The following is a 16541-nucleotide window of genomic DNA, read 5'->3' as shown; positions in this document are numbered from 1 at the left end:
CCAGTGGAACAGCCACTTTACAATAGTGCATCTAAATCTTTTAGGGGGGGGGGGGTGAGAAGGATTACTTATCCTATCCTAGGTATTCCTTAAAGAGGTCTAGTTTCAGGTGTCTCCGGAAGGTGGTGATTGACTCCGCTGTCCTGGCGTCGTGAGGGAGTTTGTTCCACCATTGGGGGGCCAGAGCAGCGAACAGTTTTGACTGGGCTGAGCGGGAACTGTACTTCCTCAGTGGTAGGGAGGCGAGCAGGCCAGAGGTGGATGAACGCAGTGCCCTTGTTTGGGTGTAGGGCCTGATCAGAGCCTGGAGGTACTGAGGTGCCGTTCCCCTCACAGCTCCGTAGGCAAGCACCATGGTCTTGTAGCGGATGCGAGCTTCAACTGGAAGCCAGTGGAGAGAGCGGAGGAGCGGGGTGACGTGAGAGAACTTGGGAAGGTTGAACACCAGACGGGCTGCGGCGTTCTGGATGAGTTGTAGGGGTTTAATGGCACAGGCAGGGAGCCCAGCCAACAGCGAGTTGCAGTAATCCAGACGGGAGATGACAAGTGCCTGGATTAGGACCTGCGCCGCTTCCTGTGTGAGGCAGGGTCGTACTCTGCGGATGTTGTAGAGCATGAACCTACAGGAACGGGCCACCGCCTTGATGTTAGTTGAGAACGACAGGGTGTTGTCCAGGATCATGCCAAGGTTCTTAGCGCTCTGGGAGGAGGACACAATGGAGTTGTCAACCGTGATGTCGAGATCATGGAACGGGCAGTCCTTCCCCGGGAGGAAGAGCAGCTCCGTCTTGCCGAGGTTCAGCTTGAGGTGGTGATCCGTCATCCACACTGATATGTCTGCCAGACATGCAGAGATGCGATTCACCACCTGGTCATCAGAAGGGGGAAAGGAGAAGATTAATTGTGTGTCGTCTGCATAGCAATGATAGGAGAGACCATGTGAGGTTATGACAGAGCCAAGTGACTTGGTGTATAGCGAGAATAGGAGAGGGCCTAGAACAGAGCCCTGGGGGACACCAGTGGTGAGAGCGCGTGGTGAGGAGACAGATTCTCGCCACGCCACCTGGTAGGAGCGACCTGTCAGGTAGGACGCAATCCAAGCGTGGGCCGCGCCGGAGATGCCCAACTCGGAGAGGGTGGAGAGGAGGATCTGATGGTTCACAGTATCGAAGGCAGCCGATAGGTCTAGAAGGATGAGAGCAGAGGAGAGAGAGTTAGCTTTAGCAGTGCGGAGCGCCTCCGTGATACAGAGAAGAGCAGTCTCAGTTGAATGACTAGTCTTGAAAACTGACTGATTTGGATCAAGAAGGTCATTCTGAGAGAGATAGCGGGAGAGCTGGCCAAGGACGGCACGTTCAAGAGTTTTGGAGAGAAAAGAAAGAAGGGATACTGGTCTGTAGTTGTTGACATCGGAGGGATCGAGTGTAGGTTTTTTTCAGAAGGGGTGCAACTCTCGCTCTCTTGAAGACGGAAGGGACGTAGCCAGCGGTCAGGGATGAGTTGATGAGCGAGGTGAGGTAAGGGAGAAGGTCTCCGGAAATGGTCTGGAGAAGAGAGGAGGGGATAGGGTCAAGCGGGCAGGTTGTTGGGCGGCGGCCGTCACAAGACGCAAGATTTCATCTGGAGAGAGAGGGAGAAAGAGGTCAGAGCACAGGGTAGGGCAGTGTGAGCAGAACCAGCGGTGTCGTTTGACTTAGCAAACGAGGATCGGATGTCGTCGACCTTCTTTTCAAAATGGTTGACGAAGTCATCTGCAGAGAGGGAGGAGGGGGAGGAGGATTCAGGAGGGAGGAGAAGGTGGCAAAGAGCTTCCTAGGGTTAGAGGCAGATGCTTGGAATTTAGAGTGGTACAAAGTGGCTTTAGCAGCAGAGACAGAGGAGGAAAATGTAGAGAGGAGGGAGTGAAAGGATGCCAGGTCCGCAGGGAGGCGAGTTTTCCTCCATTTCCGCTCGGCTGCCCGGAGCCCTGTTCTGTGAGCTCACAATGAGTCGTCGAGCCACGGAGCGGGAGGGGAGGACCGAGCCGGCCTGGAGGATAGGGGACATAGAGAGTCAAAGGATGCAGAAAGGGAGGAGAGGAGGGTTGAGGAGGCAGAATCAGGAGATAGGTTGGAGAAGGTTTGAGCAGAGGGAAGAGATGATAGGATGGAAGAGGAGAGAGTAGCGGGGGAGAGAGAGCGAAGGTTGGGACGGCGCGATACCATCCGAGTAGGGGCAGTGTGGGAAGTGTTGGATGAGAGCGAGAGGGAAAAGGATACAAGGTAGTGGTCGGAGACTTGGAGGAGTTGCAATGAGGTTAGTGGAAGAACAGCATCTAGTAAAGATGAGGTCGAGCGTGTTGCCTGCCTTGTGAGTAGGGGGAAAGGTGAGAGGGTGAGGTCAAAAGAGGAGAGGAGTGGAAAGAAGGAGGCAGAGAGGAATGAGTCAAAGGTAGACGTGGGGAGGTTAAAGTCGCCCAGAACTGTGAGAGGTGAGCCGTCCTCAGGAAAGGAGCTTATCAAGGCATCAAGCTCATTGATGAACTCTCCGAGGAACCTGGAGGGCGATAAATGATAAGGATGTTAAGCTTGAAAGGGCTGGTAACTGTGACAGCATGGAATTCAAAGGAGGCGATAGACAGATGGGTAAGGGGAGAAAGAGAGAATGACCACTTGGGAGAGATGAGGATCCCGGTGCCACCACCCCGCTGACCAGAAGCTCTCGGGGTGTGCGAGAACACGTGGGCGGACGAAGAGAGAGCAGTAGGAGTAGCAGTGTTATCTGTGGTGATCCATGTTTCCGTCAGTGCCAAGAAGTCGAGGGACTGGAGGGAGGCATAGACTGAGATGAACTCTGCCTTGTTGGCCACAGATCGGCAGTTCCAGAGGCTACCGGAGACCTGGAACTCCACGTGGGTCGTGCGCGCTGGGACCACCAGATTAGGGTGGCCGCGGCCACGCGGTGTGGAGCGTTTGTATGGTCTGTGCAGAGAGGAGAGAACAGGGATAGACAGACACATAGTTGACAGGCTACAGAAAAGGCTACGCTAATGCAAGGAGATTGGAAAGACAAGTGGACTGCACGTCTCGAATGTTCAGAAAGTTAAGCTTACGTAGCAAGAATCTTATTGACTAAAATGATTAAAATGATACAGTACTGCTGAAGTAGGCTAGCTGGCAGTGGCTGCTAGCCTGAACAGAGTGATAGAACACAAGGCTAGGACACAAGGGTAGAACACAAGACCTGGGACACAAGGATAGAACAGAGTGATAGAACACAAGGCGAGGACACAAGGATAGACCACAAGGATAGAACACAAGGATAGAACACAAGGATAGAACACAAGGATAGAACACAAGGTTAGAACACAAGGATAGAACACAATGATAGAACACAAGGATAGAACACAGGGATATAACACAAGGCTTGAACAGAGTGATAGAACACAAGGCTAGGACACAAGGATAGGACACAAGGCTAGGACACAAGGATAGGACACAAGGATAGAACACAAGGATAGGACACAAGGATAGGACACAAGGATAGGACACAAGGATAGGACACAAGGATAGGACACAAGGATAGGACACAAGGATAGAACACAAGGCTAGGACACAAGGATAGAACACAAGGATAGGACACAAGGATAGGACACAAGGATAGGACACAAGGATAGGACACAAGGATAGGACACAAGGATAGGACACAAGGCTAGGACACAAGGATAGGACACAAGGATAGAACACAAGGAAAGGACACAAGGATAGGACACAATGATAGGACACAAGGATAGGACACAAGGATAGGACACAAGGATAGGACACAAGGATAGGACACAAGGATAGGACACAAGGATAGAACACAAGGCTAGGACACAAGGATAGAACACAAGGATAGGACACAAGGATAGGACACAAGGATAGGACACAAGGCTAGGACACAAGGCTAGGACACAAGGATAGGACACAAGGATAGAACACAAGGATAGGACACAAGGATAGGACACAAGGATAGGACACAAGGCTAGGACACAGGGATAGAACAGAAATAGAACACAGGGATAGAACAGAAATAGAACACAGGGATAGAACAGAAATAGAACACAGGGATAGAACACAGGGATATAACACAGGGATATAACACCGGGATAGAACAGAAATATAACACAGGGATAAAACACAGGGATAGAACCATAAAATTACATATAGAAACCGTAGAAGTAATTTAATTGAATATCTGTGGATAGATCACAACACTCTTAGAAAAAAAGGTTCTGCATAGAACCAGCAAGTTTCTATGCTTTTTTCATATATGGCACCCCTAAAGGTTCCATAATGAACCAGAATTTATTCCATATTTAACCCTACATGGAACCCATGGGTGCTATGTAGAACCAACTTTTGTTCATTGAAGAAGAACCTCTGGGGTTCTGATTAAAGAACCATACAAAATTATTCTATATGGAAGCTTTAGGGATGCCATATATGTAGCAGGCAATATAATCCTTATTGGTTCTATCCAGAACCTTTTTTTCTAAGAGTGAAGGATAGAACGCAGGGCATAAAGGTGAAATTGGTATCGACTTCACATCAGGCCCATTTCAGTGTGAGGGATGAAGGGATATAGTTAGAAAGAGTACAGTACTCCAGACTGGACAGGTTCTAATCGAATGTAATCACCATCATTTCTCCAAGAAGTAAACTCTCTGTGAAATGTTACCAAGCAACAGCCAATCTGTTTACAACCTGCGGTCAAAGACCATTGATGGGAGATTCCTCACTGACACACAGTGACACACTCAGCACTTCCTGCTAACAGCTCTTCCAGGAAGAAAAAAAGTCAATGGTCATAAATTGTGGAGTGGTAGACAAGTTGATAATCTCTTTAGCCTGTTCGAGACCTCCATGTTGCATTCCTCCTCCTAGACGGCCTTGGGCCTTGGGCCCTCCGCTGCCAGTCAGGTGGAGATAGGCCCTGGCAAATTCAGATTCATGTTAGCTCATTGAATTCATCTCCATCTTCCAGGTTGTACTATTGGACATGTCACTGATCCAAAGTTAACATTATGACTCTGTTGTAGTGAAATTATTTAGTTATTTCTGAGCTGTCCATGTAGCTGTCTGACTGAGGATGTGTTTCTGTCTCTGTAGTCCTGACTGAGGATGTGTTTCTGTGCTCTCTGTAGTCATGACTGAGGATGTGTTTCTGTCTCTGTAGTCCTGACTGAGGATGTGTTTCTGTCTCTGTTCTCTGTTTCTTGTCTCTGACTGAGGATGTGTTTCTGTCTCTGTAGTCCTGACTGAGGATGACTGTTTCTGTGTTCTCTGTAGTCCTGACTGAGGATGTGTTTCTGTCTCTGTAGTCCTGACTGAGGATGTGTTTCTGTGTTCTCTGTAGTCCTGACTGAGGATGTGTTTCTGTCTCTGTAGTCTGACTGAGGATGTGTTTCTGTCTCTGTCCTGACTGAGGATGTGTTTCTGTCCTGACTGAGGATGTGTTTCTGTCTCTGTAGTCCTGACTGAGGATGTGTTTCTGTCTCTGTAGTCCTGACTGAGGATGTGTTTCTGTGTCTCTGTAGTCCTGACTGAGGATGTGTTTCTGTCTCTGTAGTCCTGACTGAGGATGTGTTTCTGTCTCTGTAGTCCTGTACTGAGGATGTGTTTCTGTCTCTGTAGTCCTGACTGAGGATGTGTTCTCTCTGTAGTCCTGACTGAGGATGTGTTTCTGTGTTCTCTGTAGTCCTGACTGAGGATGTGTTTCTGTGTTTCTGTTCTCTAGTCCTGACTGAGGATGTGTTTCTGTCTCTGTAGTCCTGACTGAGGATGTGTTTCTGTGTTCTCTGTAGTCCTGACTGAGGATGTGTTTCTGTGTTCTCTGTAGTCCTGACTGAGGATGTGTTTCTGTCTCTGTAGTCCTGACTGAGGATGTGTTTCTGTCTCTGTAGTCCTGACTGAGGATGTGTTTCTGTCTCTGTAGTCCTGACTGATGTGATGTGTTTCTGAGGATGTGTTTCTGTGTTCTCTGTAGTCCTGACTGAGGATGTGTTTCTGTCTCTGTAGTCCTGACTGAGGATGTGTTTCTGTGTTCTCTGTAGTCCTGACTGAGGATGTGTTTCTGTCTCTGTAGTCCTGACTGAGGATGTGTTTCTGTCTCTGTAGTCCTGACTGAGGATGTGTTTCTGTCTCTGTAGTCCTGACTGAGGATGTGTTTCTGTGTTCTCTGTAGTCCTGACTGAGGATGTGTTTCTGTGTTCTCTGTAGTCCTGACTGAGGATGTGTTTCTGTGTTCTCTGTAGTCCTGACTGAGGATGTGTTTCTGTGTTCTCTGTAGTCCTGACTGAGGATGTGTTTCTGTGTTCTCTGTAGTCCTGACTGAGGATGTGTTTCTGTGTTCTCTGTAGTCCTGACTGAGGATGTGTTTCTGTCTCTGTAGTCCTGACTGAGGATGTGTTTCTGTCTCTGTAGTCCTGACTGAGGATGTGTTTCTGTGTTCTCTGTAGTCCTGACTGAGGATGTGTTTCTGTCTCTGTAGTCCTGACTGAGGATGTGTTTCTGTGTTCTCTGTAGTCCTGACTGAGGATGTGTTTCTGTCTCTGTAGTCCTGACTGAGGATGTGTTTCTGTCTCTGTAGTCCTGACTGAGGATGTGTTTCTGTCTCTGTAGTCCTGACTGAGGATGTGTTTCTGTGTTCTCTGTAGTCCTGACTGAGGATGTGTTTCTGTCTCTGTAGTCCTGACTGTGGATGTGTTTCTGTCTCTGTAGTCCTGACTGGGGATGTGTTTCTGTCTCTGTAGTCCTGACTGGGATGTGTTTCTGTCTCTGTAGTCCTGACTGAGGATGTGTTTCTGTGTTCTCTGTAGTCCTGACTGAGGATGTGTTTCTGTGTTCTCTGTAGTCCTGACTGAGGATGTGTTTCTGTGTTCTCTGTAGTCCTGACTGAGGATGTGTTTCTGTGTTCTCTGTAGTCCTGACTGAGGATGTGTTTCTGTCTCTGTAGTCCTGACTGAGGATGTGTTTCTGTCTCTGTAGTCCTGACTGAGGATGTGTTTCTGTCTCTGTAGTCCTGACTGAGGATGTGTTTCTGTCTCTGTAGTCCTGACTGAGGATGTGTTTCTGTGTTCTCTGTAGTCCTGACTGAGGATGTGTTTCTGTGTTCTCTGTAGTCCTGACTGAGGATGTGTTTCTGTCTCTGTAGTCCTGACTGAGGATGTGTTTCTGTCTCTGTAGTCCTGACTGAGGATGTGTTTCTGTGTTCTCTGTAGTCCTGACTGAGGATGTGTTTCTGTCTCTGTAGTCCTGACTGAGGATGTGTTTCTGTCTCTGTAGTCCTGACTGACTGTGTTTCTGTGTCTGTAGTCCTGACTGACGATGTGTTTCTGTCTCTGTAGTCCTGACTGAGGATGTGTTTCTGTGTTCTCTGTAGTCCTGACTGAGGATGTGTTTCTGTCTCTGTAGTCCTGACTGAGGATGTGTTTCTGTGTTCTCTGTAGTCCTGACTGAGGATGTGTTTCTGTGTTCTCTGTAGTCCTGACTGAGGATGTGTTTCTGTGTTCTCTGTAGTCCTGACTGAGGATGTGTTTCTGTCTCTGTAGTCCTGACTGAGGATGTGTTTCTGTGTTCTCTGTAGTCCTGACTGAGGATGTGTTTCTGTCTCTGTAGTCCTGACTGAGGATGTGTTTCTGTGTTCTCTGTAGTCCTGACTGAGGATGTGTTTCTGTCTCTGTAGTCCTGACTGAGGATGTGTTTCTGTCTCTGTAGTCCTGACTGAGGATGTGTTTCTGTGTTCTCTGTAGTCCTGACTGAGGATGTGTTTTCTCTGTAGTCCTGACTGAGGATGTGTTTCTGTCTCTGTAGTCCTGACTGAGGATGTGTTTCTGTCTCTGTAGTCCTGACTGAGGATGTGTTTTTGTCTCTGTAGTCCTGACTGAGGATGTGTTTCTGTCTCTGTAGTCCTGACTGAGGATGTGTTTCTGTCTCTGTAGTCCTGACTGAGGATGTGTGTCTGTGTTCTCTGTAGTCCTGACTGAGGATGTGTTTCTGTGTTCTCTGTAGTCCTGACTGAGGATGTGTTTCTGTCTCTGTAGTCCTGACTGAGGATGTGTTTCTGTCTCTGTAGTCCTGACTGAGGATGTGTTTCTGTCTCTGTAGTCCTGACTGAGGATGTGTTTCTGTGTTCTCTGTAGTCCTGAATGAGGATGTGTGTCTGTGTTCTCTGTAGTCCTGACTGAGGATGTGTTTCTGTCTCTGTAGTCCTGACTGAGGATGTGTTTCTGTCTCTGTAGTCCTGACTGAGGATGTGTTTCTGTGTTCTCTGTAGTCCTGAATGAGGATGTGTTTCTGTCTCTGTAGTCCTGACTGAGGATGTGTTTCTGTGTCTGTAGTCCTGACTGAGGATGTGTTTCTGTGTTCTCTGTAGTCCTGACTGAGGATGTGTTTCTGTGTTCTCTGTAGTCCTTACTGAGGATGTGTTTCTGTGTTCTGTGTCCTGACTTTCTCTGTGGTCCTGACTGAGGATGTGTTTCTGTCTCTGTAGTCCTGACTGAGGATGTGTTTCTGTCTCTGTAGTCCTGACTGAGGATGTGTTTCTGTGTTCTCTGTAGTCCTGACTGAGGATGTGTTTCTGTCTCTGTAGTCCTGACTGAGGATGTGTTTATGTCTCTGTAGTCCTGACTGACTGTGTTTCTGTGTCTGTAGTCCTGACTGACGATGTGTTTCTGTCTCTGTAGTCCTGACTGAGGATGTGTTTCTGTGTTCTCTGTAGTCCTGACTGAGGATGTGTTTCTGTCTCTGTAGTCCTGACTGAGGATGTGTTTCTGTGTTCTCTGTAGTCCTGACTGAGGATGTGTTTCTGTGTTCTCTGTAGTCCTGACTGAGGATGTGTTTCTGTCTCTGTAGTCCTGACTGAGGATGTGTTTCTGTCTCTGTAGTCCTGACTGAGGATGTGTTTCTGTCTCTGTAGTCCTGACTGAGGATGTGTTTCTGTCTCTGTAGTCCTGACTGAGGATGTGTTTTGTCTCTGTAGTCCTGACTGAGGATGTGTTTCTGTGTCTCTGTAGTCCTGACTGAGGATCTGTTTCCTGACTGAGGATGTGTTCTCTGTAGTCCTGACTGAGGATGTGTTTTTGTCTCTGTAGTCCTGACTGAGGATGTGTTTCTGTGTTCTCTGTAGTCCTGACTGAGGATGTGTTTCTGTCTCTGTAGTCCTGACTGAGGATGTGTTTCTGTCTCTGTAGTCCTGACTGAGGATGGATGTGTTTTTGTTTCTCTGTAGTCCTGACTGAGGATGTGTTTCTGTCTCTGTAGTCCTGACTGAGGATGTGTTTCTGTGTTCTCTGTAGTCCTGACTGAGGATGTGTTTTTGTCTCTGTAGTCCTGACTGAGGATGTGTTTCTGTGTTCTCTGTAGTCCTGACTGAGGATGTGTTTCTGTCTCTGTAGTCCTGACTGAGGATGTGTTTCTGTGTTCTCTGTAGTCCTGACTGAGGATGTGTTTCTGTGTTCTCTGTAGTCCTGACTGAGGATGTGTTTCTGTGTTCTCTGTAGTCCTGACTGAGGATGTGTTTCTGTGTTCTCTGTAGTCCTGACTGAGGATGTGTTTCTGTGTCTGTAGTCCTGACTGAGGATGTGTTTCTGTGTTCTCTGTAGTCCTGACTGAGGATGTGTTTCTGTCTCTGTAGTCCTGACTGAGGATGTGTTCTCTGTAGTCCTGACTGAGGATGTGTTTCTGTCTCTGTAGTCCTGACTGAGGATGTGTTTCTGTCTCTGTAGTCCTGACTGAGGATGTGTTTCTGTCTCTGTAGTCCTGACTGAGGATGTGTTCTCTGTAGTCCTGACTGAGGATGTGTTTCTGTGTTCTCTGTAGTCCTGACTGAGGATGTGTTTCTGTGTCTGTAGTCCTGACTGAGGATGTGTTTCTGTGTTCTCTGTAGTCCTGAGTGAGGATGTGTTTCTGTCTCTGTAGTCCTGACTGAGGATGTGTTCTCTGTAGTCCTGACTGAGGATGTGTTTCTGTCTCTGTAGTCCTGACTGAGGATGTGTTTCTGTCTCTGTAGTCCTGACTGAGGATGTGTTTCTGTCTCTGTAGTCCTGACTGAGGATGTGTTCTCTGTAGTCCTGACTGAGGATGTGTTTCTGTGTTCTCTGTAGTCCTGACTGAGGATGTGTTTCTGTGTTCTCTGTAGTCCTGACTGAGGATGTGTTTCTGTCTCTGTAGTCCTGACTGAGGATGTGTTTCTGTGTTCTCTGTAGTCCTGACTGAGGATGTGTTTCTGTCTCTGTAGTCCTGACTGAGGATGTGTTTCTGTGTTCTCTGTAGTCCTGACTGAGGATGTGTTTCTGTCTCTGTAGTCCTGACTGAGGATGTGTTTCTGTGTTCTCTGTAGTCCTGACTGAGGATGTGTTTCTGTGTTCTCTGTAGTCCTGACTGAGGATGTGTTTCTGTGTCTGTAGTCCTGACTGAGGATGTGTTTCTGTGTTCTCTGTAGTCCTGACTGAGGATGTGTTTCTGTGTTCTCTGTAGTCCTGACTGAGGATGTGTTTCTGTCTCTGTAGTCCTGACTGAGGATGTGTTTCTGTGTTCTCTGTAGTCCTGACTGAGGATGTGTTTCTGTCTCTGTAGTCCTGACTGAGGATGTGTTTCTGTCTCTGTAGTCCTGACTGAGGATGTGTTTCTGTCTCTGTAGTCCTGACTGAGGATGTGTTTCTGTCTCTGTAGTCCTGACTGAGGATGTGTTTCTGTCTCTGTAGTCCTGACTGAGGATGTGTTTCTGTCTCTGTAGTCCTGACTGAGGATGTGTTTCTGTGTTCTCTGTAGTCCTGACTGTGGATGTGTTTCTGTCTCTGTAGTCCTGACTGAGGATGTGTTTCTGTCTCTGTAGTCCTGACTGAGGATGTGTTTCTGTGTTCTCTGTAGTCCTGACTGAGGATGTGTTTCTGTCTCTGTAGTCCTGACTGAGGATGTGTTTCTGTCTCTGTAGTCCCGACTGAGGATGTGTGTCTGTGTTCTCTGTAGTCCTGACTGAGGATGTGTGTCTGTGTTCTCTGTAGTCCTGACTGAGGATGTGTTTCTGTCTCTGTAGTCCTGACTGAGGATGTGTTTCTGTCTCTGTAGTCCTGACTGAGGATGTGTGTCTGTGTTCTCTGTAGTCCTGACTGAGGATGTGTTTCTGTGTTCTCTGTAGTCCTGACTGAGGATGTGTTTCTGTCTCTGTAGTCCTGACTGAGGATGTGTTTCTGTCTCTGTAGTCCTGACTGAGGATGTGTTCTCTGTAGTCCTGACTGAGGATGTGTTTCTGTCTCTGTAGTCCTGACTGAGGATGTGTTTCTGTCTCTGTAGTCCTGACTGAGGATGTGTTTCTGTCTCTGTAGTCTTGACTGAGGATATGTTTCTGTGTTCTCTGTAGTCCTGACTGTGGATGTGTTTCTGTCTCTGTCTCTGACTGAGGATGTGTTTCTCCTTGCTGTCCCCAGTCCACCTGACTGTGCTGCTGCTCCAGTTTCAACTGTTCTGCCTTATTGAGGATTGTTTCTGAGTCCCATGCTGGTCATTGACTGAGGACATTTGAACATCTTGGTCATGTTCTGTCTATAGTCTCTATGTGTTTCTGTCTCTGTAGCACTGAGGAGCCAGAGTCCTGAGAGGACTGTGCCACCCCTCTGTAGTCCCTGAGGATGTGTTCCTCTCTGATGTGTTTCTTCCTAGGTTTTGGCCTTTCTAGAGGAGTTTTTCTCTAGCCACTGAGGATGTGCTTTTACACCTGCTGAGGATTGTTTGCTGTTTGGGGTTTTAGGCTGAGGGTGTTTCTGTACAGCACTGAGGATGTGTTTCTGTGTTCTCTGTAGTCCTGACTGAGGATGTGTTTCTATGTGTTTTGAGATATCAGCTGATGAGGATGGGCTATATCTGTAAATTTGATTTGACTTTTGATTTGTTTCTGTCTCTGTAGTCCTGACTGAGGATGTGTTCTCTGTAGTCCTGACTGAGGATGTGTTTCTGTCTCTGTAGTCCTGACTGAGGATGTGTTTCTGTCTCTGTAGTCCTGACTGAGGATGTGTTTCTGTCTCTGTAGTCCTGACTGAGGATGTGTTTTTGTCTCTGTAGTCCTGACTGAGGATGTGTTTCTGTGTTCTCTGTAGTCCTGACTGAGGATGTGTTTCTGTGTTCTCTGTAGTCCTGACTGAGGATGTGTTTCTGTGGTCTCTGTAGTCCTGACTGAGGATGTGTGTCTGTGTTCTCTGTAGTCCTGACTGAGGATGTGTTTCTGTCTCTGTAGTCCTGACTGAGGATGTGTTTCTGTGTTCTCTGTAGTCCTGACTGAGGATGTGTTTCTGTCTCTGTAGTCCTGACTGAGGATGTGTTTCTGTCTCTGTCGTCCTGACTGAGGATGTGTTTCTGTCTCTGTAGTCCTGACTGAGGATGTGTTTCTGTCTCTGTAGTCCTGACTGAGGATGTGTTTTTGTCTCTGTAGTCCTGACTGAGGATGTGTTTCTGTCTCTGTAGTCCTGACTGAGGATGTGTTTCTGTGTTCTCTGTAGTCCTGACTGACGATGTGTTTTTGTCTCTGTAGTCCTGACTGAGGATGTGTTTCTGTGTTCTCTGTAGTCCTGACTGAGGATGTGTTTCTGTCTCTGTAGTCCTGACTGAGGATGTGTTTCTGTCTCTGTAGTCCTGACTGAGGATGTGTTTTTGTCTCTGTAGTCCTGACTGAGGATGTGTTTCTGTCTCTGTAGTCCTGACTGAGGATGTGTTTCTGTGTTCTCTGTAGTCCTGACTGACGATGTGTTTTTGTCTCTGTAGTCCTGACTGAGGATGTGTTTCTGTGTTCTCTGTAGTCCTGACTGAGGATGTGTTTCTGTCTCTGTAGTCCTGACTGAGGATGTGTTTCTGTCTCTGTAGTCCTGACTGAGGATGTGTTCTCTGTAGTCCTGACTGAGGATGTGTTTCTGTGTTCTCTGTAGTCCTGACTGAGGACTCTGTGTCCTGACTCTGTGTTCTCTGTAGTCCTGACTGAGGATGTGTTTCTGTGTTCTCTGTAGTCCTGAATGAGGATGTGTGTCTGTGTTCTCTGTAGTCCTGACTGAGGATGTGTTTCTGTCTCTGTAGTCCTGACTGAGGATGTGTTTCTGTGTTCTCTGTAGTCCTGACTGAGGATGTGTTTCTGTGTTCTCTGTAGTCCTGACTGAGGATGTGTTTCTGTGTTCTCTGTAGTCCTGACTGAGGATGTGTGTCTGTGTTCTCTGTAGTCCTGACTGAGGATGTGTTTCTGTGTTCTCTGTAGTCCTGACTGAGGATGTGTTTCTGTGTTCTCTGTAGTCCTGAATGAGGATGTGTTTCTGTCTCTGTAGTCCTGACTGAGGATGTGTTTCTGTGTCTGTAGTCCTGACTGAGGATGTGTTTCTGTGTTCTCTGTAGTCTTGACTGAGGATGTGTTTCTGTGTTCTCTGTAGACCTGAGTGAGGATGTGTTTCTGTGTTGTCTGTAGTCCTGACTGAGGATGTGTTTCTGTCTCTCCTGACTGAGGATGTAGTCCTGACTGAGGATGTGTTTCTGTGTTCTCTGTAGTCCTGACTGAGGATGTGTTTCTGTCTCTGTAGTCCTGACTGAGGATGTGTTTCTGTGTTCTCTGTAGTCTGTCTCTGACTGAGGATGTGTTTCTGTGTTGTCTGTCGTCTTGACTGAGGATGTGTTTCTGTGTTGTCTGTAGTCCTGACTGAGGATGTGTTTCTGTCTCTGTAGTCCTGACTGAGGATGTGTTCTCTGTAGTCCTGACTGAGGATGTGTGTCTGTGTCTGTAGTCCTGACTGAGGATGTGTTTCTGTGTTGTCTGTAGTCTTGACTGAGGATGTGTTTCTGTGTTCTCTGTAGACCTGAGTGAGGATGTGTTTCTGTGTTGTCTGTAGTCCTGACTGAGGATGTGTTTCTGTGTTCTCTGTAGTCCTGACTGAGGATGTGTTTCTGTGTTGTCTGTAGTCCTGACTGAGGATGTGTTTCTGTGTTGTCTGTCGTCTTGACTGAGGATGTGTTTCTGTGTTCTCTGTAGACCTGAGTGAGGATACGTCGGGTGACCACTCCGGTGGGGAGAATGGTGGTGGTAGCGGCAGTGAGAAGGACCAGGACCCTAGCAGCTCCCCCGAGGGCTCCAAGCCTTCCTGCTTCACCCCCGAGCCCCCGGACACCCCAAACCAGGCAGAGGAGTGTCGCTACAGCTTCCCCCATCCCCTTCCCAGCCTCCCTCTCCCCCTAGCCTACCCCAAGACCTGCAGCACCTCTCCAGAGCCCAAGGCAGACAGCCCCACTAAAGGTTACCCTGGTGTTGGTGCAGGGGGGCTGCCAGTGGACCACAGCCTGGTGATTGAGGGCCTGTCTGGGTCTGTCTCCCTTCCCTTCAACCTGCGAGCCAACCGGCCACCCCTGGAGGTGCTGAAGAAGATCTTCCCGTCCCACAAGCCCCCGGTGCTGGAGTTGATCCTGCAGGGGTGTGGAGGGGACCTGGTGGGGGCCATCGAGGTGCTGCTGTCCAGCCAGGCCCAGGAGGCCAGGGGGGGTCACCCCCACCCCGACACCCTGGTCCTTCCCTCTAATAGCCACCTCCTCGATCACCCCCTGGGGTCCTACCACTCTCTGGCCTCCGCCGCTAAGTGGTCTGTGGGCTCTGCTTTCAGGGTGCCTGAGTCTCTGCGCTTCTCGTCTGACTCGTCGTCTGGCCCCCTGGCCCTACACTCCGGGTCTTTCCCCCATCCCCCCCGCTACCCCTTGATGCTGAGGAACTCTCTGACACGCGGCGGCCAGGTCGGACCCTTCTGCAACGACGTGACGCTGTGGAACACCATGACACTGCAGCAGCAGTACCAACTCAGGTCAGCTCAGTACGTCTCTCCTTTCTCCTCCACTGGCGTCTTCCAACGCTCTCCGCTCCTCTCCTCTTCCTCCTCCTCCTCTCCGCTCCTCTCCTCCTCCCGCCCCCAGGAAGAGCACCGTCTCTCCCAGCTGGAGGAGGGCTGCCACCCTACCCCCATCCCCCCCACCCCCGGGTCCAAACAGACCCTCTACACTCATGAGGAGGAGTACGAGGACCGCTCCGACTCCTCCGACTCACGAATTCTCAACTCCTCCACCTGACCCTCCTGAACCACCCAAACCTATGGGTTATATCTCTATACCTGAACCAATGAAACAAAGAACCTGTGGGTTATATCTCTATACCTGAACCAATGAAACAATGAACCTGTGGGTTATATCGCTATACCTGAACCAATGAAACAATGAACCTGTGGGTTATATCTCTATACCTGAACCAATGAAACAATGAACCTGTGGGTTATATCTCTATACCTGAACCAATGAAACAATGAACCTGTGGGTTATATCTCTATACCTGAACCAATGAAACAATGAACCTGTGGGTTATATCTCTATACCTGAACCAATGAAACAATGAACCTGTGGGTTGTATCTCTATACCTGAACCAATGAAACAATGAACCTGTGGGTTATATCTCTATACCTGAACCAATGAAACAATGAACCTGTGGGTTATATCTCTATACCTGAACCAATGAAACAATGAACCTGTGGGTTATATCTCTATACCTGAACCAATGAAACAATGAACCATGGGTTGTATGGTATACCTGAACCAATGAAAAATGAATTGGGAACAAATCTTTATACCTGAACCAATGAAACAATGAACCTGTGGGTTATATCTCTATACCTGAACCAATGAAACAATGAACCTGTGGGTTGTATCTCTATACCTGAACCAATGAAACAATGAACCATGCCGCACTGGTTACTTAAGCACCAAAAATGTATTGTGAACAAATCTTTAATGTGAATAATGCAAGAGTGGGTATCAAGACAGGTTGTTGTCTTGAACGGAACTTTGTCACGCAGCCATCGGCCCCCCTACAGGTAATGTAGCTGAATGTTAGGTCGTAACATTATCTCTACAGGTAATGTAGCTGAATGTTAGGTTGTAACATTCTCTCTACAGGTAATGTAGCTGAATGTTAGGTTGTAACATTATCTCTCTGCAGGTAATGTAGCTGAATGTTAGATCGTAACATTATCTCTGCGGGTAATGTAGCTGAATACTAGATCGTAACATTATCTCTCTTCAGGTAATGTAGCTGAATACTAGATCGTAACATTATCTCTCTGCGGGTAATGTAGCTGAATACTAGATCGTAACATTATCTCTCTACAGGTAATGTAGCTGAATACTAGATCGTAACATTATCTCTCTGCGGGTAATGTAGCTGAATACTAGATCATAACATTATCTCTCTTCAGGTAATGTAGCTGAATACTAGATCGTAACATTATCTCTCTTCAGGTAGATGTAACATTATCTCTCTTAGGCTGAATACTAGATCGTAACATTATCTCTCTCAGGTAATGTTGCTGAATACTAGATCGTAACATTATCTCTCTTCAGGTAATGTAGCTGAATACTAGATCGTAACATTATCTCTCTGCGGGTAATGTAGCTGAATACTAGATCGTAACATTATCTCTCTACAGGTAATGTAGCTGAATACTAGATCGTAACATTATCTCTCT

General features: G+C 47.7%; 1 protein-coding gene across 1 annotated transcript in view; it reads left to right on the top strand.

The window, feature by feature from the left end:
• dmrt3a (doublesex and mab-3 related transcription factor 3a) overlaps positions 1 to 15095 on the top strand; it is a 45267-nt gene extending 30172 nt beyond the window's left edge. The window contains exon 2 of the mRNA XM_052479939.1: positions 14017 to 15095. Within this exon, the coding sequence (XP_052335899.1) occupies positions 14017 to 15095 (1079 nt within the window). The remainder of the gene's footprint in view (positions 1 to 14016) is intronic.
• The last annotated feature ends 1446 nt before the right edge of the window (positions 15096 to 16541 follow it).

The sequence above is a fragment of the Oncorhynchus keta genome, chromosome 25, assembly GCF_023373465.1.
Source record: "Oncorhynchus keta strain PuntledgeMale-10-30-2019 chromosome 25, Oket_V2, whole genome shotgun sequence".
NCBI lineage: Eukaryota > Metazoa > Chordata > Actinopteri > Salmoniformes > Salmonidae > Oncorhynchus > Oncorhynchus keta.
Note: the sequence above shows the minus strand (reverse complement) of the source record. Positions and strands in the feature narration are given on the sequence as shown.